Source organism: Maniola hyperantus, chromosome 8 (genome assembly GCF_902806685.2).
Source record: "Maniola hyperantus chromosome 8, iAphHyp1.2, whole genome shotgun sequence".
NCBI lineage: Eukaryota > Metazoa > Arthropoda > Insecta > Lepidoptera > Nymphalidae > Maniola > Maniola hyperantus.
Genome location: NC_048543.1, coordinates 13,401,359 through 13,428,999, shown reverse-complemented (window position 1 = coordinate 13,428,999; position 27,641 = coordinate 13,401,359). Strand labels below are relative to the sequence as shown.

The 27,641-nt window shown below is 36.8% G+C and overlaps 3 protein-coding genes across 5 annotated transcripts; 1 reads left to right on the top strand and 2 right to left on the bottom strand.

Annotated features, from left to right (window-relative positions):
• Positions 1 to 231: 231 nt before the first annotated feature.
• Positions 232 to 15,699, bottom strand: LOC117984769 (spondin-1-like). Of its 3 annotated transcripts, none has more exons than XM_034971419.2 (11): positions 14,063 to 14,184; positions 13,321 to 13,519; positions 12,785 to 12,996; positions 11,991 to 12,182; positions 11,398 to 11,604; positions 10,753 to 11,010; positions 5,597 to 5,777; positions 5,449 to 5,524; positions 1,554 to 1,725; positions 1,220 to 1,337; positions 232 to 591 (listed from the first exon to the last, which is right to left on the bottom strand). In XM_034971419.2, the coding sequence occupies exons 1-11, from the start codon at positions 14,096 to 14,098 to the stop codon at positions 509 to 511; spliced, it is 1,734 nt and encodes a 577-aa protein (XP_034827310.1). In that variant the 5' UTR covers positions 14,099 to 14,184; the 3' UTR covers positions 232 to 508. The 3 variants fall into 3 exon arrangements, with proteins under 3 accessions (XP_034827310.1, XP_034827309.1, XP_069356224.1); XM_034971418.2 differs by having other exon boundaries at positions 235 to 591; positions 5,419 to 5,524; positions 14,063 to 14,183; XM_069500123.1 differs by lacking the exon at positions 14,063 to 14,184 and adding an exon at positions 15,671 to 15,699 and having other exon boundaries at positions 236 to 591; positions 5,419 to 5,524.
• A 257-nt stretch (positions 15,700 to 15,956) lies between these two features.
• On the top strand, positions 15,957 to 19,261 carry Ced-12 (engulfment and cell motility Ced-12). The gene has a single exon (XM_034971417.2). The coding sequence runs from the start codon at positions 16,080 to 16,082 to the stop codon at positions 18,276 to 18,278; it is 2,199 nt and encodes a 732-aa protein (XP_034827308.1). The 5' UTR covers positions 15,957 to 16,079; the 3' UTR covers positions 18,279 to 19,261.
• An 872-nt stretch (positions 19,262 to 20,133) lies between these two features.
• Positions 20,134 to 27,595, bottom strand: LOC117984770 (transmembrane protein 87A). Its single transcript, XM_034971420.2, has 11 exons — positions 27,343 to 27,595; positions 26,746 to 26,806; positions 26,050 to 26,144; positions 25,522 to 25,695; positions 24,656 to 24,802; positions 24,041 to 24,216; positions 23,666 to 23,773; positions 22,165 to 22,383; positions 21,519 to 21,639; positions 20,923 to 21,070; positions 20,134 to 20,438 (listed from the first exon to the last, which is right to left on the bottom strand). The coding sequence occupies exons 1-11, from the start codon at positions 27,433 to 27,435 to the stop codon at positions 20,218 to 20,220; spliced, it is 1,563 nt and encodes a 520-aa protein (XP_034827311.1). The 5' UTR covers positions 27,436 to 27,595; the 3' UTR covers positions 20,134 to 20,217.
• Between the last annotated feature and the right edge of the window lie 46 nt (positions 27,596 to 27,641).

Genomic DNA, 27,641 nt, shown 5'->3' with positions numbered 1-27,641 from the left:
AAGCGCTTAATTTCGTGAAAATCATGATCATTGTCTAAAGGTAAGTAAATTACGGACAGACAGGCACATTATCTTTTGAAAAATTGTTGATTTTAAATGGGTAAGTTTACTGCCAATTTTGTATTTAAGTAGGTAGGTATAGGTATTAAAAAATCAAAAAAATATTAGGTAAAACATTTATTGAAATAGATTATGCTAAATATACTTAACTACTTACTTAAACTATTACGCAAGTAGATTACAAATTCACAAATATTGATAGGTACTCTGCTATCCCATTTCTATTTCGTATCTACAGTCGCTTTAGTTACCAACGCTGAACGCATCTTTACCCGCGCTTTGACAATCGCCCACCCAACTTTTTGCAGAGATACAGTAGCAACTTGCGATACAGCCGCGAAAGGTCGCGATACAGTAGCGAATTGGCGATCACGTGCGGCTGTATAACACACTAGGTAGGTATATACCACTGTATCGCGGAGGATGCCCCTTGAGATTAGAATTTTCTCTACAAGTATCTCCGTTTGGACACAATATGTCTCTTGGAGTTCCATGCGTGTCCAGGCGCCACAGGCATCATTCTTCTTTCAGCTGAAAAAATAACTTGATAAACAAATACGCTAACATCTTTTACACTTTGATAAGTTAGTTTTGTCTAAGAACTAAGATTGAACTAAGTATATTTATAATCATAGATCAAACTACTCAAACTATAATTTATAACGTCCCTACCTGTACGTAGGTATACCTATCTATAATATTAAAGAACTTGGGAATTAATGATTATGATCTGGTGGAAATGGGCCTTAAGCACCTTTCATTTAAAACAAATTGATTACATTCCAATGCGCGGGGCCCAGTCTGAAAATTGGTCACGAGACCTAGTCCAATTTGTCAAGTAAAGTACTCGTAGGTATATATTATTATACTTACAAGTAAACAAGGCAGAGAGTATAACAAATTAGACAGTTTTAGAATTTTTAGCACAGTAGTTTTGTAGATGTACCTAGTATTTTTGTATAGGGTAGGTAAGTACGTCATATTTTTACTCGAATTCAGCAATCTCGTAAGTAGTAGGTAGTTAAAGTCGCATTCGCATGCTGTAATTTATTTAACCTTTCATTTTACTGTGGTAAGTATTTTATCGTGTGTTTGTATAACTATGTACCTAAGTAGTAATAATAAAATATTTTATCTATTTTGACTGTGTTACACGTACATGTTAAATCGTCCTTTTCTTCTGGCTCTGAACAGTCGTCCTCGCACTCGTCCCTCTCAAAATCATCGTAGTGATTCTTACAAAACCGCGGAACCTCTTTCCTTGTAGATGGATCAGCCTGGTTGTAATATTTTTCATTAGATACAGCTACTTACTTATTACACTTTTCAAATAAGTAGGTTTTTTTTTTTTTAAATTTTGATTTATATGGGTTGTATTTATATAACAGGCCGCCCCTTTCAGTTTAGCCCCTTACCATTTTGGACAGTATTTGACACTCCAATCTAGTGATTTCGCAGCCAAGCGCCAACTAATTGAAAATAATTATACTTACGTCTGGGTCATACTTTTCAACAGCAATACCATCAACAAGATGGTACCGCTCTCTCCACTTGTAGCCATGAAGTCTGCCGTTCTCACATTTGCCGTCGCAAGGGCTCCATTCCTGCCATTGGGACATTGGGCAGTCCTCCGATGATTCCGGATCAGTCACTATTGGGGCTTCACTACAAATAGCAAACCTTTAGCATTAAAATATGAATGAAAAAATCTTAAAATGATCAAAATAATATCGAGGGTATTCTGGGAGAACCGGATAAGTAGCGATACTGTTATATTGAGAAAAAGGCATTTAAAGTTTTGGATGATCATAGGTCCACGACGAAGCACAATTACAGAAAATTTTCACTACTTGTACTTAGATACATTATTTAAGATTATTTTCATACATTAATTTATGCAAAAATTGACATTAAAAGTTTAGAAAAGGGGAAAATTGGCGTGAAGGTATTGCAGTTATCTTGTTTTACCTGAAATACGTAAATACGCTGTAAATCTTTTAAACACACATTAATCTTTACATACTATACTAGGAACAGTTCACTGTCCCGTATTAAATAAGTTGATGTTAAAATAAATTGAAATAACATTCCAATTAAGGCGGTAAAAATTTTTTTTTCTCAATTATCTGTTTCTACCTGTATTTTTTTTTGGGAATCACTGCATTAGAAAAGCAAATAGGCGATATTTATTTAAATTAATGTAAGCTTTCTTAAGTTTGAACAAATTGACCCTGCAGATAAAATAGCACTTAAAAGTATTATCAAGGAAAAACCAAAACTAAACTAAAAACTATTACGTAATTTCCTTAAATCGTAGTTAAGGAAATTACGTAAGTAATAGTTTCCTCGCAAGACATCTCATCCTCCTCATCCTCCTCTTCAGCCTCTTCAGAACCACTTACTGTCTTTAGATTTTTGTACCAAGGTTCCAACTCCTCTGGTATTATATTTTTTTAAATTAAATTTAATAAATCTTTTTTTTTTGCTTCGGATATAGGTTGGATACAGGTATACATTTTGTTTTACTCAGATGGAAATTCATCATGACCCTTTCTTTTTGTTCTTGTACGAGTAACTCTAGTTTTTCCTTCTTTACCGGTAACGTCGAAGTAATTAAAAGTCTCACTCATATCATAATTGAAGTAAATTCTTTTGTCCCCCTTTACAAACTTCAGTCGTTTGATTTTAAGCCACTGCACTTTATTTCCTTTATTGTACTTATCTTTGTTATGAATAATCTTAGAAGCCAAATCTTTTAAATCATAAAACTCATGGTATTTAAACTATTTTGTTTTGTATGGCTCCTTTACTATCTTCTTCTGTTGAACAGTATGTATTTTCCTACGCCTTGCACGTTCGCATATTGAAATCCAGTATTGCATTGAATAAACTGATGTTTCCTTCTTTTATGATTCAATAGCACTGTGCATAGAATCGGCCTCCATGTATGTATGTCCGGATTCTAAAAAAATTTACTCCATAATCTGTAAATGATCAATATTCTGAACAGCCCACAAAAGAATTGCTGCCACATATTGATTCCTATTTTGACATGAACAAGTATCAGAAAAAAGGCTTATTTCAGTTACATTTGCTGGAATACATTTAGTTAAATAATGTAATTAAATTGTTCCAATTTCGCAGCTGCCTTTTTTACCGTTCAGTTCGGACCATAGAAAACAGTATGCATTATTGGGCAGACTTGCCTCATGAACAGTGAGATTAAGCACGCACAGTTTTCGAGAATAATACAACAGAGCCACTTTGCAATGAGGGATCTAAAGTACAGCCTGCAGATCAAATGAAACCGAAAGAAACTCAGGATCTTTGTTAGCTCTTTCCTTGTCTTTTTCCTTTTGCGCATTACAAACATTTTTCCTCTGTCACATGTGACATGTCACATGTCACAAGGACATCCTTTGGAATCTTTGTTGGCCGCTCTTTAGAGACTTGTAGGGCAAACCATCAGCTTTTCTTCTTTTTGCTACGTTTACTGCCCAACATTCAGGATTAGATTTTCTCCACCTTTTCATAGGTTTAACTTTTTTCCACATATTATTTAAAATTTCCTGTAATATTGAATTAGCAATTTCTGATGACTCTTTTTGTCTTTTATTTTCTTCCCGTAGTAATTCAATATTATTATTTTCTAACAAACCATCGATTCCGTCATTATTTGGCTGTAACCTTCTCTTAGTAAATCTTGAAGGTAGGTAGGTAAGTAGTAAATCTTTAAGTCACCATCGTGATTTATGTCTGGGTTGGGAAGGGGAGGAAAATAGGTAGGATCTTCGATATCAGATACATCGCCAAATAAGCTTTCCATATCTATTTCGATTTCGTCACTGATATTATATTCATTCTGTAGAACTCTTGATACTGGTTGACAACCTGAAAAAATACCAGGCTTTGTAAAACTAGACAATAGACATGTTTATTTAATCATCGTAAAAATATGCTTACAGTTGGTAAAGTAAGAGTAATCTCTCGGCTTGTCTTTCATACCGATACATGACAATAGGTATGCATGACTATTGAGGAGACCTATTCCCAGCAGTGCTGATATTATGAATATCTATAAATTATCATAATAAAAGTATGTAGGTACTTATGCAGAAATACATACCTGAACGACGCCTGGAAAGTCCATCGTTGTTCGTTTGATGGATATCAGCTGCTACAACAGTATGATGGACATCAGCTGCTACTACTGTATCACTTTCAGAAGAAGAATGTTGCCCTAGAAACATAAACCAAGCATTTACTTAGCGCCTAAACAACATTACAATCTTTTATTGAATAAAACAAAAGTATTACCTCAAAATTACCTTGTGTTGCATTGTCATTGATTATCAACGATACAATCTTCTTTCCTCTGCAAACCATTTTACACTGATTCACATAATAAACACAGTAATTACTTGAATTAAGATCTCGATGAAGTAAACACGTACGCACGTGACGACTGTTAACTCACACTAATATATAAAAACGTTAGCAAGCAAAACAGTCTAAGTAAGCCTTACCTCTATAGAAGAGGATCACATTGCATTTCTTGTAGCATGTAAAACAAAACAAACTCGCTTATTCTGTTCTGCCTGTCAATAAAACAAAGAACTCAGTTCGTTTTACCAATGAGAAACAAATAAGTACCAATATTTTGTTTTACCTGTTAATATAAAATACCATTATCTACAAGTGTTTTTGTGGGTGAAGAAAGTAAATTGTTTTATTCCGTTCTCACTGTAATAACCATTTAATTTTGTTTTTTAAGAGTCCATATCGGTTTTTGCTTTTAAATTTATTCCAAAAATATGCTAGATATTTTGTTTACCCAGAAGAAAAAACGGTTGTAAAAGCTTCGGCAGTTATATGGTTTTGCCAGATAAAAAATGCAACGAAAACTAAGTATCCTATGTTTCTAACTAATTTTTTTAAATTTTTGCACTTATTTGGTTCTGCCAGAATACCCTCGATATATTATAATTAAGTAATGGAAATATGAGTCAATGGAATAATAATTATCAATCCCAATTTTAAAAAGTCAATATTTTTTTTAAATAGAAATATAATTTTATTGATGCCACGCACAATATAAGTAGATACTCGTGTATGATAAATTTATGATGCCAAGTAGGTGTTTGACTAAATACCTAGTTAATTTATCACAAATTATGATCTTCAATTACGTTACCATCAAGGTATGAAACACATGTTAGAGGAAAAAGCCATGGTTTGGCAAATGTAGAGACCCACTGACGAAAAAATACTTTTAATATTATTGCATTAAACAAATCATGATTTTTGCTGTCATACTGGGTGGATGGTCTGGATGATCGTATTAATCATAAGCCTCACCCCCGTCGTCGGGCTAGATCGGATCGGTACCTGGATGGCTCTTCAGGTTCGGAGGGCTCCTCGCCTCCTTCTGTGGTCGTTTCTTCTGTAGACGGTCCTGGTTCTTCTGGTAAGTTTACAAAAACCTATTAATATCAATAAATTCCGGCAAAAATGTATAAAAATCATGAATAGTTACCGGTAGTTTCAGGTTCCTCTTCTTTGCATTCTCTATGGTAAGTTCGGATCAACTTTATGTGCAATCTTCCAAAAGGATGAAGGTCTTTCATATCCATTTCGTAAAATGGCGAGTTTTTGTCATACGTACTCATTTGAACCCTCGAAACAGCGTCTTGAGGAAATGTTTCGAAGTTTGGAGACTGGAGAAAAAAGCATTTAGACTGATTTATATTGTAATTTGTTGAACTGTATTATGGCAACTCAGAATTTCTAAGTCAGTCGTTGTCTGTGGTCTGCACTAAGTGCAACCATGCTTTTGTCGTGTATCCTAATTATTAATAGAAATAGAAATTAAAGTGTCTTTAATATAGAAGGCTGAAGTTTTACTGGCTACAAGAATCCTCCAAGTACACCTATCATGGTTATGGACCCAGGTCACGCCAGAAGAAATTAAAAAAAAGAAAAGAAAAGAACGCCACGCCGCGAAATGGAGGAACACGACAAAAAGAACAAGTATGGCGTCACGCCATTTGCCGGCTCAAATTATAGTAACTGGTTGTTTAGAATAAAGATTGTATTGCAAGCGCAAAATCTATACAGTTACGTATTTTCGTCAGAATCAGAAGAAAAGCCGGATTCTACGAAGGAAGGAAAATGCATGGACATTCTGGTCCAATGCATTAGTGATACTCATTTGGAAATAATCAAGGAGTGTAAAACGTCAAAAGAATTATTGAAGAAACTTGATGATACTTTTGCAAGGAAAGGTATAGCGTCACAGTTAATTACAAGAAAAAGATTGTTAACCCAGAAATATGATGGAGTGGAAGGTCTTGAAAACTATTTCATTGTTTTTGAAAAACTGGTAAGAGAATTAAAAGAATCGGGCGCTCAACCTAGTGAGAGTGAAGTCTGTTGCTACATGTTATTGGCTATGCCTCCGGCATTCCAATATGTAGTTACGGCGATAGAAACCTTAAATAGTTCAGATATTACGTTAGAATTTATTAAGAAAAGATTATTAGATGAAGAAATTAAAAGAATAGGTTTTGGAACTCAAGAGGAGAGTGATGCATTTATATTGAATCAAAGAAAGAAACAGAATAATAAGAAATTTAATAATTCGCCAAGCAGCAGCACCAGCAGTTTCCCATTTAACTGTTATAATTGCGGGAAGCGGGGCCACCGGAAGGCTCAATGCCGTTTTAGAAAAGCACAAGGCTCAGCTAATATTGTTCAGAAGGAAAGAGAAGATGAGGTTTCCTTTATGACATCTTCAGAAGCATTAGTAACACAGGGAAGTTCCAGAAAAATAGAGTTTATAGTTGATTCTGGGGCTACGGATCATCTGGTTAACAAAAGAGAATATTTTAGTAGGATCGAGAAGTTAGAGACCCCTATTAAAATTAATATTGCCAAGGACGGTGAGGTGTTAAATGCATATGAGTCAGGTGTTATTTATACAAAGGAGGTTAAATTGAAAAATGTGCTGTTTGTGCCAGACCTGCGGTGTAATCTGCTGTCAGTAAATAAAATTGAAAACTCCGGATTTGGGATAACCTTTGAAAATAATAGGTTGACTATTCACAAGAATAACAAAACAATACTAAAAGGTAATAAAATAAATAAGTTATACAGATTAACCCTAAATTTGAAAGATGAAGAATTATGTGCACAGAAAGCTTATAGCATTTCAGAAACTCAGAATGATTGGCATAGAAAACTTGGACATGCTTCAAAAGGAAAGTTAGAAAAATTGAAGTCTAGAAAACTAATATCTTTTGAAAACTCAAATAAAGAAATATTATGTGAACCTTGTTTAAAGGGAAGACAGACTAGATTGCCATTTGCAGAATATAATTACAAAAGTAAGAGAATTTTAGAAGTTATTCATTCGGATTTGTGCGGTCCAATTAATCCAGCGACATATGGTAACAAGAAATATATTTTAAGTTTTGTTGATGATTACAGCCATTTTACAACAGTCTATTTGTTAGAAAGCAAAACGGAGGTGCTACAGTGTTTCAAGAAATATGTAAATTTGGTAGAAACCCAATTTGATAAGAAAATATCTAGATTTCGGTGCGATAATGGGAAGGAATATGACAACATAGAATTTAAAAGCTATTGCGAAGAAAAGGGAATAAAAATTGAATTTACAATAAGCTACACACCCCAGCAAAACGGGAAGTCAGAAAGATTCAACAGAACTGTTGTAGAAAAGGCAAGAACTTTATTAGCCGACACAAGTTTGGAAAAACAATTATGGGGAGAAGCGGTATACAGTGCTACCTACATAATTAACAGAATTCCAACCAGCAGAGGTGTCATACCTGCTGAGATTTGGTATGGTAGAAGTCCAGATTATTCTAAAATAAAAGCCTTTGGTACTGAGGCATATGTACATATTGGCAAGGAGCACAGAAATGGAAAGTTTGATGTGAAATCAAAGAAGTATTACATGGTTGGCTACTGTGATAATGGATATAGACTCTGGGATTCCGAGCTGAAGAAAATTATTAGAAGTAGAGATGTAATATTTAATGAAAAACCAAGAAGTAACATGGAAACTTTTACATACATAGAAGAAGATGACTTACCATCAAACTTGCCATTGCCTTGTAGAGAAAAGAGCCAGCAAGATCAATCAATAAGTAGTACTGAGGAAAAAAGTACAGGAAAGACATCTACCGAACCTTATCAAGAAATAAATGATACAGAAAGGGAACAGAGACAAAGAAAAAGACCAGTATGGTTAGAAGACTATGAGACATTCCATGCTGCATACATTTCTCAAGAATTTATAAATGATGAACCAAGGACATTACAAGAAGCAGTGGAAAGCGTAGAAAGTGACAGATGGAAAGAAGCAATGGATAGCGAATTGCAGTCACATGAGAAACATCAAACATGGACTATGGTAGAAAGACCAAAGGATAAGGAAGTCATAGAAAGTCGATGGGTATTTCGAAAGAAATCAGATAATAACTACAAAGCCAGGTTAGTGGCAAAAGGTTTCCAGACTTCACAATATGAAGAAACATATGCTCCTGTTGGAAGACTCACAACGTTAAGGTCATTGCTTGTAATTGCAAATCATGACAATCTAAAGATAGAACAGTTGGATGTGAAAACTGCTTTTCTCCATGGCATACTTAAGGAGGAGATATACATGAGTCTACCAGGTCAGCATAATAGTGAAAAAGTGTGCAAACTTAACAAGTCAATTTATGGCTTGAAGCAAAGCCCAAGGTGTTGGAATAAAGTATTCCACGAGTTTATGTGTGCAAACAACTTCAAGTGCTCAGATTATGATAGTTGTTTATACTTATTACAAAACGAAAATGGTGAGATAAGTGTGTATGTGTTTCTGTACGTGGATGACATTTTAATTATGAGTGCATGTGAAGAGAAAATTAAAGACCTTAAGTTTAAACTAGAAAAACAATTTGAAATGGTTAGTTTGGGTCAAGTTCATAAGTTTTTAGGGATAGAAATAGAAAGAGAGTTTTCTAAAGGTATGATTAAAATTCATCAGAAAAGTTATATAGAAAAAGTTCTTACAAAGTTTAACATGAAGGACTGTAAAAGTGTAGCTACTCCTTGTGAAGTTGGACTGAAACTAGAAAAACCAGAAAGTTATACTTGTACCCAGCCTTACCGTGAGTTAATTGGGTGTTTGATATATTTAGTTATTTGTACTAGGCCTGATTTGTCTTTTGCGGTGAGCTATTTTAGTAGGTATCAGAACAATGCATCCGATAAACATTTTACCTACCTGAAAAGAGTTCTGAGATACTTAAAGCAGACGGCAAATTATGGATTAGTGTATAAGAATAAACCATGTAAGAATGTAGCCGAGGGATATTGTGATTCTGACTGGGCAGCTGATGTTGATAGAAAATCAGTGTCAGGTTACTGTTTACTGTTATATGGAAATATTGTACAATGGTCTACTCAAAAACAGAAAACGGTCTCTCTTTCAACTGCCGAATCAGAATATATGGCTCTAAGTATGATAGCACGGGAATCAGTGTGGTTTAAAGGACTTTTGAATAATCTTGAAATTCAATGTGAAAGTATAATTATTTTTGAAGATAACCAGTCTTGTATCCACATAGCTAAAAATAGAGAAAATAGCAAAAGAGTAAAACACATTGATATAAAGCATCATTTTATTAGAAACTTAATAGAACAGAATGTTATTGTATTGGTGTATATTAACACTTCAGAACAAGTTGCAGATGTGTTGACTAAACCGCTGCACAAAAATCTTTTTAATTATTTTAGAACCTGTATGGGAATAGAAGAGTGTTAGTAAATATTAATAGTTATTAGTATTACTCAATTTAAAGAATAAATATCGTTTTATTTGTTTACATTATTGGTTGTTTTTTAGATTAAATTGTCAAAACTTAATTGTCAAAGAATATTTTTGTCAAAGATTAAAAAGTATAGAATAACAGAAGGATATAAAAAGTCATAGATTATGAAAGTTGTAAAAGTAAAGTTAGGTAAAAATGTCAGAAAACTAAGATAGTGTGTAGAAGTATGAGATTGAAGAAATTCAGGGTTGAGGAGGAGTGTTGAACTGTATTATGGCAACTCAGAATTTCTAAGTCAGTCGTTGTCTGTGGTCTGCACTAAGTGCAACCATGCTTTTGTCGTGTATCCTAATTATTAATAGAAATAGAAATTAAAGTGTCTTTAATATAGAAGGCTGAAGTTTTACTGGCTACAAGAATCCTCCAAGTACACCTATCATAATTTTTACAAATTAAGACGTCAATTATTACATATTTCGGAGGAAGTTCTGAGAAATGTGTAACAGAAATAATACAAAAAATCCAGAAAGGTGGATTGCAAATAAGTAGGTACTTGTTCAGGCTACTTCCGAATTACAAATGATCACATCAATACTAATGTCTGTCTGTCTGTCTGTCTGTCTGTCTGTCCGTCTGTCTGTCTGTTTGTCTGTCTGTCTGTATGTCTGCTAGCTTTTGACGGCTCATGTTCTACCAATATTAATGAATTTGGTACAGAGATAGCTTGCATCCCGGGAAAGGCTACGTTTTATCCCGGAAAATCAAAGAGTTCCCACGGAATTTTTGAAAATCGAAACTCACGCGGAGGAAGTCGCGGGCGTCAGCTAGTACATAATATTCTCAAACTTACTTCATAAGATACACCACTATCTGTTCCAGCATCCCACGGATATAAATTCAATTCTCTTTCCTTCAACCACGTGCTATCTTCTTGGCACAATTCAAATCTAGTCACCCCCAGAAACCAGTCGGGAGAAGGATGAATCGCAATGGCCACTGTGAAGAGATGGTTCGTTTGGTCTGTACGGAAGAAAGCGTATGTCGGGCTGCTCATCTTAGGGTAACCGTGGCCTTTGCCCTTGATGAGTGTACGGATTCCATCTCCTATCTACGCTAAAAAAGGGTTTGTATCAAACTTTCACCTATTAATATTCTGTATATTTTTTTGGGTCCAGTTGGCTGTTTTGGCATAGTACCTACAGTACCTATCTGCGATGCCATTTGCACGGAAGCAGAGGTTTAATGGAAACATCATAATTAAGAACAAGAGCAGCAGAACAATTTTAAAAGTTAAATTTAAATTGGGTATTTTGGTTTGATCGCATGGATTTTTTTGTTTGAGTTTAAGATTCACCATGATTGAAATACTTAAACTCTGGTACAAACATCGTATTCTAATAAGGGGGAGGCCAATTTCATATTATGCGACATTATGGGACCTAGGATGTTGTTGATAATCAACAAACCTACTTAATAACAAAAATAATGTTATCACCTTTTCTCTGATTTCTCCTTCCAGTTTGCTACCATTAGCGTGCTCCGCGAAATCCCTGAACCCTTCAGTCACTAAAGAGCCGGGCGTCCATAAGATGAAGTCAGCTGCATGAGAGGCGCCAACTAAGTCACTGTACCGCGGCAACCAATCATTTTCTGGATAAAGACGTGGATGAGTGTTTCGCGACCAAATTCCTGTAAACGTTAGCTGGAAGGAAAATAATTACCTATACCTGTGTCAATAATTTTTGGTGTAGAAGTGGAAGGAAAATTATACCTGTGTCAATAATTTTTGTTGTAGAAATGGAATTGGTACACAACCTACGCGGTGCATCGGTGGTTCTGGTTGCAAAAGAGTTTTCTCATATCTTCCAGTTTTTTGGATTATAAAGCAAAAGTTATGGACGCATTTGAGTTTAGGTAAAAGTTTTTACAAAATAAGATTTTAGGGGCAGTAGGTAGGTAGGTACAGTCTGCGAAAGATTGAAATAGCAATCCGGGTATGAGGCGGGGGGCTGTGTGGGTAGCGGGCCGGGGTGTTCCCTCCCGATTGCAATTTCAATCTGTCGCACTCGCATAGTATAAGGCTCGTACCTCATACTTTGCTTCGTCACATATCTGGCACTCATAATTCAGCTGTGGTGTGACGTCGTCCGGTTGCCGCATGTCTTCGCAAAGTATCTGCGTCAGGGGCGCGCCGTCTTCAAACCAGACGTCTTCATTTTCCACCACCATCGCTCGTAATGTTATACATCCATTGCCGGATTGGGGGGCTTGCCAATAAACCTGTCAATTTAAAATATCAGCTTCCCTGCTTATGGTAGGGGAGCCCAAGAGGTCAAAAGGGATTTACTCAAACGTTGTGGGCTTATTGGGCTGTGAAGATTAGGTGCTAAAAAAGGTAGTATATTATGATGTATGCCTTTTCACTGGCGGGGAGAGCGTGTACAGGTTTTCAAAAATGTAAAAAATAGTCACAAAAAAATTCTCTAGTGGTTCAGATAATATTAATAGTGTAATGTAATTCTTATAATCTTACACAATAGGAAGGTATATTCTACGGATAGCTGTTATCCTTCTTTTCTGTAGTCATCTGAAGTCAGTTTAGAAAAAACTAGATAGGTACCTACTACCGAATAGCCAGCGAAGGATAATTCTTCGCTGCGCACTAACATCTGATTTGTGCTATGCTGTTAAATTTTTTATTTTGTAAGAAGAAGAATAAAGAGGCTAGTGGGAAGTGGCTGGATAAAGAAGTCTGAGGACTGGGCGCTCTTTAGGGAAGGCCTTTATCCAACAGTGGATGTCCATAGGCTGATGATGATGAGGAAGTATTCTGCGTGAACGTGGGTACCTACGTTCTTTTTTTTGAATCACGTGTGACTTACCTCAACAGAAGATTTAGGAGAGGACATTGTGTGCTCTACAGAATACAGACAGCGATCACTGAACTTCGCAGTGAGGGGGTTCAAAGGCCTCAACTCTCCGGGATACAGGGATATCACTCTCCTCGGGTTTTTTGGATCTGGTTTGATGTCACCTTCGGCGGATATCATAAAACCAGTGAATCTGGATTCGTCATCCGTCTCGATTATTTTCACTAAAATAAATAGGCACACTTGTTACAAAGTATTCCAGAACCTAACTACCTAACAAACCCAGGAGTTAATAGAAATTTAAAGATTTTTACATAAAAGAGCTCTGGACGATACGGAGGGATCTGTCTGCGCACGGGCATAGTTAAGAATGACTGACAAACAAATGCACGGCAGAGCAGATAGCAAATTAAATTAGCTAATTTCATTTCAGTTCTGAAACATGAGAACTGCTTGCGTCGCGTTATTTAGGTAATATGCGCTTAAATAAATTGTTCATTTCAACTTTCGTGACGCACATTGTAACATTTTTTTATTCAGCAAATTACCTATGTAAAGCTGCTCCGGAATGTATGTTCCCTCACTTCCATCTACAACCAATTTGAAGCGGCCATCGGAAGCCTGTGACTGCGTTGTCGAGGCATACGGTCGTCTGTCGCAGCGGAATCCAAAAGTTCCATTTTCCACGCAAACAACCAGGACAATGACAACCCATGATTTATGTATTCTCATTTTACGATATAAAGTCTGAAATATAATTAATAAAAATTGGAAAATATTACAAGTCTACGATTCCCTGGGCGTTAATGTGAATGAGGCCCCTGACCAATTTTCAGTCCAAAAATTTGTGAATGAGGCCCCTGACAAATTTTCAGTCTAATTGATACCTATTGTTAAAAAGATTACCTACCTAATTTTAAAAAGAAATTTATATAGGTAGGTACCTATTTCTATTTCTAATGTAGGTAGGTAGGTAGGTAGTAGATACCTAACAACCTACTTATATTTAACTAGCTTAAGCCCGCGATTTCATTCACGTGGATTACACAAATTTCAACCCCCTATTTTACCCCCTCAGGGTTGAATTTTCAAAAATCCTTTCCTAGCGGATGTCTATTGTCTACGTCATAATAGCTATCTGCATGCTAAATTTCAGCCCGATCTGTCCAGTAGTTTGAGCTGTGCGTTGATAGATCAGTCAGTTAGTCACCTTTTCCTTTTATATATTTACCTAGATCTTATACTTATTTTAATTTTTTTAATTTGGATATTACATAGGTAGGTACTTACTGATTTAGATGTTTTACTGGGTTTGATGGTGATCATAACAAACACAGTGCAATAATGAACACCATAGGATAAAATGAAGCAATTAATTGAAACAGAAATGCAGAAATGCCCTTATGGTATCAAATAACGGTCATTAGTCGTGACTCGTGTTGCCTTTCATCATATTATTAATAAAACCTAGAAAGTTGACCTCATCTCTTAATGGAGATAATTAGTAGGTACCTAGTTGTGATAGGTAGTTAGGTACCGTTAAATTTTGTAATCAGTCCTTGAATGCATTTCGAATTTCGAAACTTGGGATAACGTGAGTTAGAAATCCATATTAATATTAAAAATGCGAAAGTGTGACTGTCTGTCTGTCTGTCTAACTGTCAACTAGCCATTCACGGCCCATCCGTTCAACCGATTTTGTCGAAATTTTAAACAGTGATAGCTTGTATCCCGGGAAAAGACTTAACTACCCAAGTACTTAGGCTATTTTTTATCCCGGAAAATCAAACAGTTCCCAGGGGATTTTTTAAAACGTAAATCACCTACCACCTACTTAAGTAGGTGGGTACATTTCCCTTTGTTTTTGTTTGATTGTACATTCTAGGCTCAGATTCTAAGCCTTTATTCTCCAACAGCGCCCCTCAGTCAATGTCTCCCTTTATACACTGTGGTCAATGCTTCAAGTGCCAAGAGCATTGTCGTAAGTAGAAATTATCATCTCTTGTAGGTACTTACTACATACAGTCGCAGACTATGTTAATGATAAAAAAAACCGGCCAAGTGCGAGTCAGGCTCGCGCAATGAGGGTTCCGTACTACAGTCGTATTTTTTCGACATTTTGCACGATAATTCAAAAACTATGATGCATAAAAATAAATAAAAATCTGTTTTAGAATGTACAGGTGAAGACCTTTCATATGATACCCCACTTGATATAGTCACTCACTTCGAAAGTTTAAAATACTAATTATTAGTTCATGGCCACAATTTAATTTTTTTTGTGTGATCTAACCCTAAATTCACGGTTTTCAGATTTTTCCCCAAATGTCTTTTTTTTTTAAATAGATATAGCGAGCAAACGAGCAGGCGGGTCACCTGATGTTAAGTGATTACCGCCGCCCATGAACATTTGCAGCACCAGATGCGCCGCCGATGCGTTGCCGGCCTTTTAGGAATGTCAGCTATAAGATCTACCTACCTGCCAAATTTCATGATTCTAGGTCAACGGGAAGTACCCTGTAGGTTTCTTGACAGACAGACATACGGACAGACAGACAGACAGACAGACAACAAAGTGATCCTATAAGGGTTCCGTTTTTCCTTTTGAGGTACGGAACCCTAAAAAGCTTGGATTTGACTCCCTCCAGCAATGCACGGGGCTGCAATGGCTTGTATAGTACGGTATAGTAACATTGTAAATTGAAAAATTAAAAAGAGCAACCGCCGAGTTTCTTGCTGGTTCTTCTCGGTAGGAACGGCATTCCGAACCAGTGGTAAATTAAAACTACCTGACTATTCATAAGCACTTGTAAAAAGTTTACATGAATAAAAAACGTAGGTATTCTATTCTATTCAATTCTACTAGAAAATCTACAACTTCTAAAGGCGGAAACAAACTATCTATAGGACGCAAACCCAAGGTCGCGATTCGCGAGTAACTGTGTGCACTGTGCAGTCGTTTGGGACTTGGGACGCTGCTGCTTGTGATACAGGTATCTCTCGGACTCGGAAATCGGATGTCCGAGCGTTCTTTTCAATCGATTTGCCTGAAGATTGCATTGAAATGAATCGATACAAAAATCGGTAATCGTATTTACTTGAATCGATCTTCATACAAATCGAATGGTAACATCCCTATTGTCAACGCAGAATATGTACTCTTTCTTTATTCACCACAGAGTACTTTCAAGGATAAAAGCTTTCAAGTGTGGAGATTGTTGATATTTTTGGGGTTTGCCTTTTTGGACAAATTAAGTATTCTGGAGGCGCATTCGTGTAAAGGAAGTGTTTATCAAATGGTGAATAAATGTCTATGAAGCCAATAAAAATGCCGTCGGCGACGAAAGATTCTACTATTCTGAAGATCGCGGTGGAAATGCTCAACGCACCCGACAAGGTGCCGCAGTTGATTGAATTCGACCAAAGTCAGCCTCTTTCCAGTATTATTCAGCTGCTGTGCAATGCGTGGGGACTGCCTGACCCCGTCAACTACGCTTTGCAATTCTCGGAGAGCAACAATCAGAACTATATCACAGAAAAAAATCGCAATGAAATCAAGAACGGTTCCGTGCTACGTCTCGAGCAGTCCCCTGCGAAGACTGTTCAAGACATTCTGGCCAAGATCAACACCGGCACGGAGGCCGAACAAACGACAGCATTGACCAAATTATCCACAGTAAGCAGCGATCTCACATTCGCCCTCGAATTTATCAACAAGAAAGGTTTGTCACTTATCATACACAATATAGAGTCAGGCAAGTTCAAAGGCAGCAGCTTGAAGTATGCCTTAGTCACGTTTGTCGAACTCATGGACCATGGTATAATATCTTGGGACATTTTACAAAACCAGTTCATCAATAAAGTTGTCAGCTTTGTTAGCAACCAAACAAATGCACAAGACCCAAAGATCATTCAATCATGCTTGTCTATACTCGAAAATATTGTCCTCAATAGCTCTGGAAAGAATTCTCACGTTGAGAAGGAGATTACCATACCGAGTCTCATTTCACATTTGGAAAATCAAGACATTATTATACAGCAAAATGCAATAGCACTTATCAATGCTATTTTCTCAAAAGCAGACATTACTAAAAGGAAGACCATAGCTGCCACGTTGTGCTCGAAGCAGGTCAGAAATAAGATTTATGAGAATCTTATTACTAAGAATGTTTCTAAAGAGGGATTGGGTACTGAACTGGCACACCAACTTTACGTGTTACAAACACTGACGTTAGGGTTATTGGAGCCCAAAATGCGCACACGAGCGGATGCCCAGGAACAAGAATCACAAGAAAAAATTAAGGAACTCCGAAAGTTTGCATTTGAAAATGACAACAACACCAATATTGAAGTCACAACTAGACGCCAGACTGGAAGCTTGTCAAAAGACTTTAAAAAACTTGGCTTCAAGTGTGAAATTGATCCCATTAAGGACTTCAGCGAGGTCCCACCTGGTGTTTTAGCATTAGATTGTATGTTGTACTTTGCCAGGAACCAGCGGGAAGACTACACTAAAATTGTTCTAAGAAATAGTTGCAGAGCTGATGAACAGGAGTGTCCATTTGGTAAAACTAGTGTAGAATTGGTTAAACTATTATGTGACATACTGCACATTGGGGAACCACCAAGTGAACAGGGACAGACATATCATCCTCTCTTCTTCACTCATGACCATCCGTTTGAGGAACTATTTTGTATCTGCATAGTCATACTCAATAAGACTTGGAAAGAAATGAGAGCTACTACAGAAGACTTTGTCAAAGTACTCAGTGTTGTGAGAGAACAAATAAGCAGGGCACTGGCTGTATCGCCAAAAAGCTTTGAGAAATTCAAACAAAAGATCAAAGAGTTGACATACAATGAAATAACACATCTATGGCAGCAAGAGCGCACTAATAGAGAAGTCTGGGAGTCTCACGCTAGACCAATAGTCGAGTTGAAAGAGAAAATAACCCCTGAAATTATCGATCTCATTCAGCAACAAAGACTAGGAGTTCTGGTGGGGGGCACAAGGTTTAAGAAGTACATGAAAATCAATAGAAAGGATCGGTTTTGGTTTGTTAGATTATCACCAAATCATAAAATACTGCACTACGGTGACTGTGATGAGAAGAGTACGCCAAGTCTGGAAGAATTGGGAGCAAAGTTAGCTGTCTCTGATATTAAATGTGTGGTAGTCGGTAAGGAATGCCCTCATATGAAAGATTTGAAAGGCAAGATAAGCAGTCCACATTTGGCATTCTCCCTTATATTGAAGGCCGCAGAAGTGCCATCTTTGGACTTTGTAGCTCCGGATGAACAAATTTTCGATTACTGGACAGATGGTATCAATGCTTTGTTAAAGGAAAAGATGACAAGCAAATCTTTCGAGAATGACTTGGAAACTCTGCTCTCTATGGATATAAAAGTTAGGTTGCTTGACGCTGAGGGTATAGACATACCGCAGGACCCTCCACAGATACCGCCAGAGCCTGAAGATTATGACTTTTACTATGATAATAACTAATCTGTAAATATGATGAAAGTTGTAAGTATAGGGCTTCAGCCTTATTGCATAAGCGGTAAAAGCCATGAGATTATTCTGCCATATTTTTGCTAAAAAGTGGCTAACTACAAACTACTCTGTGAGTTATCACACAAAAACATGGGCATTCAGAAAAACTGATGCTTCTATCAAAGTATGACCCAAACTTAAAAACCTGCTCCTAGCATTTTTTTAGAAACATGACCATGTTTATTGGTTATTACTCAAAAGTCAAAATTACTTTTTGGAGTTAAGATTTTTTGCGAAAAAAGGAAGGCAGTATTAGGACACGTAACAGAAGCGAAACTTCTTATGCTTTCTGTATAATATTTGTTCTGTCTCGCTCATTCATATGGGCAATGATACTCGCAGTACTGCAAGAGAGTTTCCCATCAGAAAAGTCCATTAAGAAGCTTCACTTCAGAAAGGTGTGTCTACTGTCTGTGTGTACTGTCTACTGCATTGCACCTCAAAGGATACCTACTTTACTACAGCAGTTTCAACTTATGTGGCACAAGCTATCAATGACATATTATTATCAACTATGAGATTTACAATAAGAAAATGTGACAAGTTGTAGGACCATTCTGTTCATTCCTTATCATATTTTTATTAATCAATTTTATTATTATTATTATAATATTGGAAACCAATGTTTAATATTTAAAAGATTCTCTTAAGCTTTAAGTGATATTAGTAGAATTATTTACATTTTATTATTGAATTATTTTATCCAATATAATTATGACCTACATTATTAATTATTATAATCAATTTAAATGTAGAATGTAATATGGAATATTTTATTATTTTTTAACAACAATATTAGTGCAACTCCATTCGGAAGTTTTGTGTTAAGTTTTTAACGAAAAATGAAGTCAGACACCAAAGATAATAAACAAATGAGTTATCTATGATTATATAATTAGTAATTACAATATTAAATAAAAGATATATTTCAAGTACTTAGTTGTATTATTCTGATTTGGTAAGACCGATTATGCACTGTCGACTTGTCTATCTAGAACCGTAGAATCTAATTTATATGGAAGTTACTGTGTCTATGCGTAACTCTGCGCAACTCCGTGCGTACAGGCACAGCAACTTCCGTATCAATTACAGATTCTAACAGTCGCCGTCGACTGAGTTGCCGGGTGGACTAGTCGACCGTGCGTAGTGGGTCTAACAGCCGTACTCAGAGTCGCTAGTTTAGTTAAAATGAGACAGCTATATCTCTCACATAAATCTGTCTCGTTTTAACTCAATCTTAAGCAACGATTAGCGACTCTGAATGCGGTTGTAAGTGGCATATGATGGGCACAAGTCACTTAACACCCAAGTAGAAGTTCTTCTTTTCTTCTCTATGGCTCTTAGTACTGCGGTTTTGTAGTCCGCAATAGTTCCGCCAATGTCAATTCAGTGGAAAAAACAAGTTGAAGTTGAGGGAAGTCCAAATAATCTATATATAAAAATGAGTCCCCGAACTTGTGTTGCTGATCGCAAATCTCGACAACAGCTGAACCGATTTCGCTAATTCTTTTTTTTATAATATTCCTTGAAGTACGAGGATGGTTCTTACGTAGAGAAAAATTTGAATCGACTGTTAGGCGGAACGGAGTTCGCCAGGGCAGCTAGTCTATATATAAAAATGAGTCCCCGAATGTGTTGCTGATCGCAAATCTCGACAACAGCTGAACCGATTTCGCAAATAATTTTTTCATAATATTCCTTGAAGTACAAGGATGGTTATTAGGGAGAGAAAAATTTCAAAAAAAAACTTGAAAAAAAAATGGTACGAAGTTCGCTGGGGCAGCTAGTAAAATATAAAAATCACAACTATTGTAAGCGTACGAAAAATTATTTTTATTAAATAAAAACACATAATCACAGTGACATTTTATACACAATACTAATTATTACTTTACTGCATTTTGGACACTTCGAACTTTGTGTTGATGATTTCCTCGTCCGAGTCTAATAGTGGGAGTGAGCTAGTGGGGATGTTCTCTTCGACCCAGCGGAGGTCTGAGTCCAGGGAGTTGGGGTTGGGTTCAGGGTCTCGTTGTGACTCCGGGCTTTCGTTGATGTTTGTGGACCTCATTTTGACACCATACGCGTCGTTAACGAATTGCTCTTCTTCCTCTGTAACGAAATAGGTTGCGTTTTTAAGGGAAAACTTAATTAGTTACTTTTAGAAAAATGTTACTAGATGTCAAAGAATATTAAATGTAATAATTGTTGTTGAAGCGTGGATAAATTTAATTACTGACATCTACTTAATTTTAATCGTATTGTATTCTTTTAATAATATGCTCTGACATTATATTAACATTGCGTGCTGTATAAGACTAATAATTGCATTTGTTAATGTTTAATAACTTAATTTTTAATATTTTAATAACTTAAAATATTTGCACATTATTAATTTAGTCGAATGTTAAGGGCTCTTTATATTGTATACTTCCATCTTTTTTGTACCAACGTTCTTGCAAATAAATGATTATTTATTTATTTATTTATTTAAAGTTTTTGATAGCACATGCCGTCATAGGTTTTTCCTACCAGTGCCAGCACCTCAGTGGCTGCCTTCTTGTTGAAGGAACTGACCAGCACTGGGGTCACTCACCGTCATCATCCTCTGCGTTGTCGAGTAGCGGCGTGAAAGCGTACCGCTGGTTGTTGTTGGTGGGCCGCCACAGCACCATGATGACGCCGAGGACGCCCGCGAACAGAATGTGCCAGTACGCTTCATCCACCCACACCTCCTTCCAATCCTGATGATTGGGTACAGAAATGAAAAACAAGTCATTATTTAATTTAAAAAAAAACACTACTGCACTGTCAAAAGACAAACAAAAATGTACAGTGCGAGAAGGCTATCTTGGCGCGTGGCGAAATTGGGAACTAACTCTGCCGTCAAGTGTCCCCTTTGTTCTTTGAATATTCTAAGCCTTTGTTCTCCGACAGCGCCCTCCTGTCAATGTCATTCAAGTGCCAAGAAAGCCTTGTCGCACTGTAAAATTTTCCACATTTGTACAGCCACCATATTGAGTTTTTTTTTCAAAAAATTTATACCCAGTGTCACCTGGGACGATATAAGGATTCTAACGATACTTATCTAAATCTGTTCAGGCATTTAGAAGTTATGCTGGAACAAAGAAATTATATGAACCCTGAAAACTAAACTCTTTTCTATAGAACATAATCGCAGAGGTTACTCACCGAGATACAAAATAATATTCGATAAGACTTGAGCGAGTAGAGCATGAAGATCACCGACGCGAGGACCGCAAAGATCAGCGTGTTGGTGAAATGACGGTACAAGGACAGCTTTATTGAGTTTCTGCAACAAAAACATAACGTTTTTTAGCGTGAGTGATATCGGTTAGAAATTTAAACAACAACCTACAGGATTTACGTGATTAGTCAAAGTAAATCTGCGTCAAAATGACGTCATTTCGATGTTAATGAGACATGGTTCTAGCGCAATAGCAAAAACTGATGACCAGAGGGCGTCACAAGAGGTCCGACCAAAGTAAACTGTCATATTCAGTTTCATACAGTGCGACAAGGCTATCTTGGCACGTGGCGAAAATCGGAACTAACGTTGCCGTCAAGTGTCCCTTCTGTTCTTGTTTGAACATTCTAAGCCTTTGTTCTCCAACAGCGCCCCCCTGTCAATGTCATTGAAGTGCCAAGAGAGCCTTGTCGCACTGTACTTATATTATGGAGGTCCCACTTGACAATATTTTTTTAATTATGGCGTTTGACAGCTAGTATCACCACAGATGATACTACGTCAGGTTGCTTATGACCTGTCGGGATAAATTGGCATTGTGGACCAGTCATTACGGTTTATAGTGCTTACCTTCTCAGTTGTAGTGTCCTCATAGTGTGTGCGAGAGAGACGAACACCCACCAACAGATAGCGCTGTCCAGCAGCGATAGTGGCGCCTCCGATAGCAACAAGTCTCTATTTGAGTCCTCTGCCTTGTGGTGAAGCCTTAGCCAGGCCTCGATGGCGGCGAGAAGGCCCCAGAGGAGGCCTGTGCCTACTACTCGTTGCAGGGCTGGGCCTAGTCGAGGCCTGCAAATAAAAAACCCGTGACGTGTCGTATTCGTGGTCGTGTCGTGACTCGACAGAAGCGACACTTTTTGTAGAAAAAAATTTTTTTACTCTGACTTGTTTATATTATATATTATATAGAAATGGTAAATTAAATGAATGGAATTAATGGCTAAAATGCTTCCGCTTCGTTTTGATTCGTCTTTTCATTGGAACGAATTATACGCATTTTAAAATAATATCTTTGATTTATGAATCTTTGAATCTTAAGAGGTTCCGAGAAGGTCAAGCGGCTTGACGTCAAGTACGTAGATTTTTGCTTGAGTCAAGCATTTTGACAATTTACAATGTCTGCTTGATGCTTGAGTTGCATTTACGTGCTTGACGCGTGATTGATGCGATTTTATATTTTTTGCTTGACGTGACGTTCGCGTCGGCTTGATCAAGCAAAGCAAGCAACTTAATCGCATGTCAACTGTCAGACATGGCGGACGTCGACGCTCTGTTATGCGACAGCCACGAAAATTATGGCGAACAATGGAGCGGAAAAGAGTTTTTATTATAACTCACTAGCTGATGCCCACGTGGAATTAGGTTTTTTAAAAATCCTGTTGGAACTCTTTGATTTTCCGGGATAAAAAGTAGCCTATGTCACTCTCCATGTCTTTATCTATCTCCATGTCTTTATATATCTATACCTATGCAAAAAATCACGTCAATCTGTTGCACCGTTGCGACGTGATTGAAGGACAAGCCAACAAACCAACAAACAAACACACTTTCGCATTTATATAAGGGTACGGATTTTACTACACCGAGATGCCCCAGAAATCTGGAAAACAAAATCGCCATTGGCGCCGATTCTGTTGTCTTTCTCTAAACTAAATTTAGAGTATCAGCATCTTTTTCTTTTTAATATTGGTCAAAAAGGACGGAACATGAATTTTACATTTAAATACTCTAAATTTTAGTGCACGCTACAAATTTAAACAATAGGCTCGCAACTGGCAGCTAAAGTCACAAGGTTTGACAGCTCTAAATTAAACTGTCAAACTGTATCTGTCCTTTTCGTATTACATTAGTAAAAAGAGGATGCGTTGTTATCAGAATCAGCACCATTGTATTTTGATAAAAATCACTTTGTTTGTCTACCTCTGGACTACCTATAAATACGAAGATCACGTACGAAACGGGAAAAGTGCCTCTAGCTGCTTGATAGGCGCATCAAGCAGCTTGATCAATCAAGACAAATCTACGTGCTTGACGTCAAGCCGCTTGAGCGTCTCGGAACCCCTTTACTCACTTGACGATCCCAAATCCGAGTGAGACGATAATGACCAGCATCCGCGAGAGCGCTCTCTTTGCCACCGACACCCACTCAGCGAACATGTATACTTCAGAGTTAAAGTATCTGTCGACAAACATTATTTCTGTTACTAACTTTTTCTCACCAATTAATCTGCATAGATTGGTGTATAAATTATAATTCATTTATTTATTGCATAATTGTCAGTACAAAAAAGATGTTACATAAAAGGAAAAGCTGATTGACTGACTGACTGACTATCAACGCAGAGTTCAAACCACTGGATGGATTGGGCTAAATTTTTTTTTTATGCTCTTATATATATATTTATTTTTTATATATACTCCATACATCACTAGTAGTTAGACGCACCCAGTCCTGTTGATAGCGGAGTAAACGCCGTAGTACGTGGCGCTCTCGACCATGCCGAGTAGCGCCACGCCGCCGATCCAGTACTGAATCCGCAGCAGGTCGCGCCACTGCGACGCGCACACCGCCAGCCAAGCCGCGCATAGCACGGTGTATACTCCGCACATCACTCCAAAGAACTAATGAAAAAAGAAGTAATAGTTTCAAGAGACATAGAACAGGTAAGGGGTTTCTAGGCCAGTCTCGTTCCGACTCGAGACTTACGACTATTAAATACTTTTGTGTATAGGTCGCGATTTTGATTGATGTTTATATGAGAGGACATTTTAATAACTTATCTAAAAATTAGTTAAATTATACCTACTCTTCTGACTTATGCTTTTACTATATTATTATAAAACCAAATTCAAAAAATACTTCTCATCAAAAAATCGAAACACTTCCCAGTATATTTAGGCGCCATTTCTACGGACGAGGGAATCGCGACGATAGTCTCGCCGTGCTACCAAATTCGATACAACTTTTATAGACCAAACTCCACAAGGCGATACTATTGTCGACGATAGTAGGTCGGACTCTTTGCGATTCCCTCGCCCGTGGAGAAGGTGCCTGACTTACAGGCAACAGGGGCCATATAGCTGCAGAGAGATACCCCGAAGACGCGAACATTTCCACATGGAGCGAGGCTTGGAACTTCTTATCACTTCGCGCCGTCATCCATAACGCGTAAATGCCTTCCTTCTCCACCGTGAGAAGTGGCGCTCGCTGAAATATCATAATACTATATTAGAAGCTAGTGATATGCCGAATCATTAAAAATGTGGAAGCGCGAATACGGATCCCTATTCGGATCATTAACCTAGATCCGCGGAACCTGTATCAATCATTATTACAATCTCAATTGTTGTGATTGGCTGGATTTGTGCGATTCTTGTTGCACCAATGCGTTGTAGCCAATTGTGAGCGAGCGTCAACCAATCAGAGGTGATTACGATCGTGACATTGTAGTTGTCATTCTACCGCAATCGAGGTGCTGCGCGATTGCGGTAGAATGACAGCTACAATGTCACGATTGCAATTAACTCTGATTGGTTGACGCTCGCTCACTATTAGCCATCATTTCTAATTCAAATCTCTAGCTAGGATATGAAACACCCTTCCAGCATCAGTTTTCCCCTCCAATTTTAATATGGGGTCAAAAGTGACTAGGCATCTTCTAGGCAAGCATGCTACATCTTAGGCAGCATCATCAACCATGGAACCATGTCTCATTAACATCGAAATAACGTCATTTTGACGGCAGCCGAAATAAAAATATACCATCAGCTTGAAACTTCAGTCTAGTGCTGATGTTACTAAAATGGCGGCCACGCGTAGTGGCAATTTGCGGGACTTATACCAGCAGGTCTAATAGCAACCAAGTGCTAGTCTACAAATACAAAAAAATGCTTCCTTGAAGTGCAAATAATATATTTAATACTTACTGGATGTACATCAGTAGTATCCTTCTTGTCTTTGGGCGTTTTATCCTTGTTGTTGCGTAGATATATAACATCCTTGCCGGTGCACAGGTATGTCTCTACATTCAGCACGATGCTGTCGTTACTGTCGTACGCTGTCGCGGCGCTGTCTAGTGTATTTGTGCAGGTCACTATTCGCTGGAAAACAAAAACTGGTCAAATGCGAATCCGACTCGATGATTATTATGTAGTCTTCAATTATTTTTTTATTTACATGGCGGCCATTTTGTTTTTTTACTATAGCAGCATTAGAAATACACACTCTGTATAGGGTCCCGTTGGCACCTTTTGGGTATCCTAAAAAGATATAGTTTAAACTTCAAAGTTCAACAACTAATTCTAGTAGAGTTTTGCAGTTTAAAATTACAAGGTGTTCTTGAGTAGAACAAAGTATGGTTTATTTATTTATTTATAAGGTGTTTTTAAACCATATAGTGTTTTTAAATTATAAAGGTCTCATAGAAAAGTAAAAAAAAAAAATATATATAAAACCTTTTCAAAATAGTGGAAGTAGTCAGGTGAGCATAGAGTCTGTGTCCATGTGTTCACAATTGTGATGTTTGTAGGTACAGTCACATCACAACTCACTGAAAAAAATATTTGAAATTCTTTTAAAAAAACATTTACAATAAAATCAGTGCTGATCACGGATTAGAGGTGTTGATCATGTGAAAATGATAAACTTGAAAAATTAATTTGATCTGATCCGTCCAATAGTTTGAGCTGTACGTTGATAGATCAGTCATTCAGTCAGTCACCTTTTCCTTTTATATATTTAGATTGCGGAACCAGTAGGATTCAAACCTGCATCTCCCTGGTTATCACACCCAGAGTGCCTTAGACCGCTAGGCCACTGTTAATGCCCTCTAGTAGCGACATCCAAGGAAACGCAGGTAAAAAAATAAAAAAAAATAAGACAGTAGGTAATAGGTACATTACTGTATTTTTTATCTTTATTTTATTTTTAATTTAGTAATAATATGGGTACAGTTTGCCTGAAATAAAAGACATTACTATTATTATTAAAACCTGCCAATTCTGTAATTTTTGATATACATTTAAAAATTAATTAGAGATTTCCTTGAAGTGTGGTTAAGGAAAAAACAATATCATAATAATTATAAATAATACTTATGAATTATATGCACATGGGCAATTTAGCTATTAGTAATAACTTCTAATACTTACATGCTATTACTAATTGTGAATCTTTAAATAATGACTTAGCTAATGTGAAATTGCAGCTTTCCTGAAAAAAAAGATTAATTTCATACAGGCATTTACACACACACAATAATTATTATACTTACTTAGTAGTTTAAATTATAATAATTTTATCAAATGTAAAATGAAGCTGACATGTAATAATTACACAAGTAATAATTTGACAATATCTATTATTTTCTTCTTCTTCTTAATTTGCTTTATGGCATCTATTATTTTATTTTTAGCACTAAACAATTTTATGTCTCGCATCAGGTGCATAACTGCAGTGGTTCTAAAACTTATACTAAGTATATAGGTACAGTAGGTACATTTTAACATTAGCAATAAGTTCTTTTAGTGATAAATTATTTGTGGCATAGGAAATATGATAAAGGGTCTCTATAATAATCTGCTATAGCTAGTAATCGGCGCATTATCTCGCCACTTCAGTCAACTAATATGACTCATTAACCTATCTGCCATGTATGGATATTTCTTTTGCAAATTCTATTAAGTTCTGACAATTTAAATTAGCAATGAGTATCTAAGAAGCGAATGTTTGAAAAACAAGTTCCTTACCCCGTTGAGAGGTAAAATCCAATTTCCGACGTCCGAAAAACTAAATGCTACATTTACGATTGTCACGAACACTAAAATTACACTCCGCAACATTTTAAGTACGCCTCTCAATGTGGAGCAACTGCAAAATATTTAACAGTTTCTGTTTTTCCCCAATACATTATTTTTATTTACTTTATTGCGAAAACATTTTGAAAAAACATTTCAATTCAATATTGAGTACAAGCTTGACAAAATGAAATGACAAATAAAGTTTGACTTTGACAAATATAACGAAAAAATGATATTTAATTGTTTGA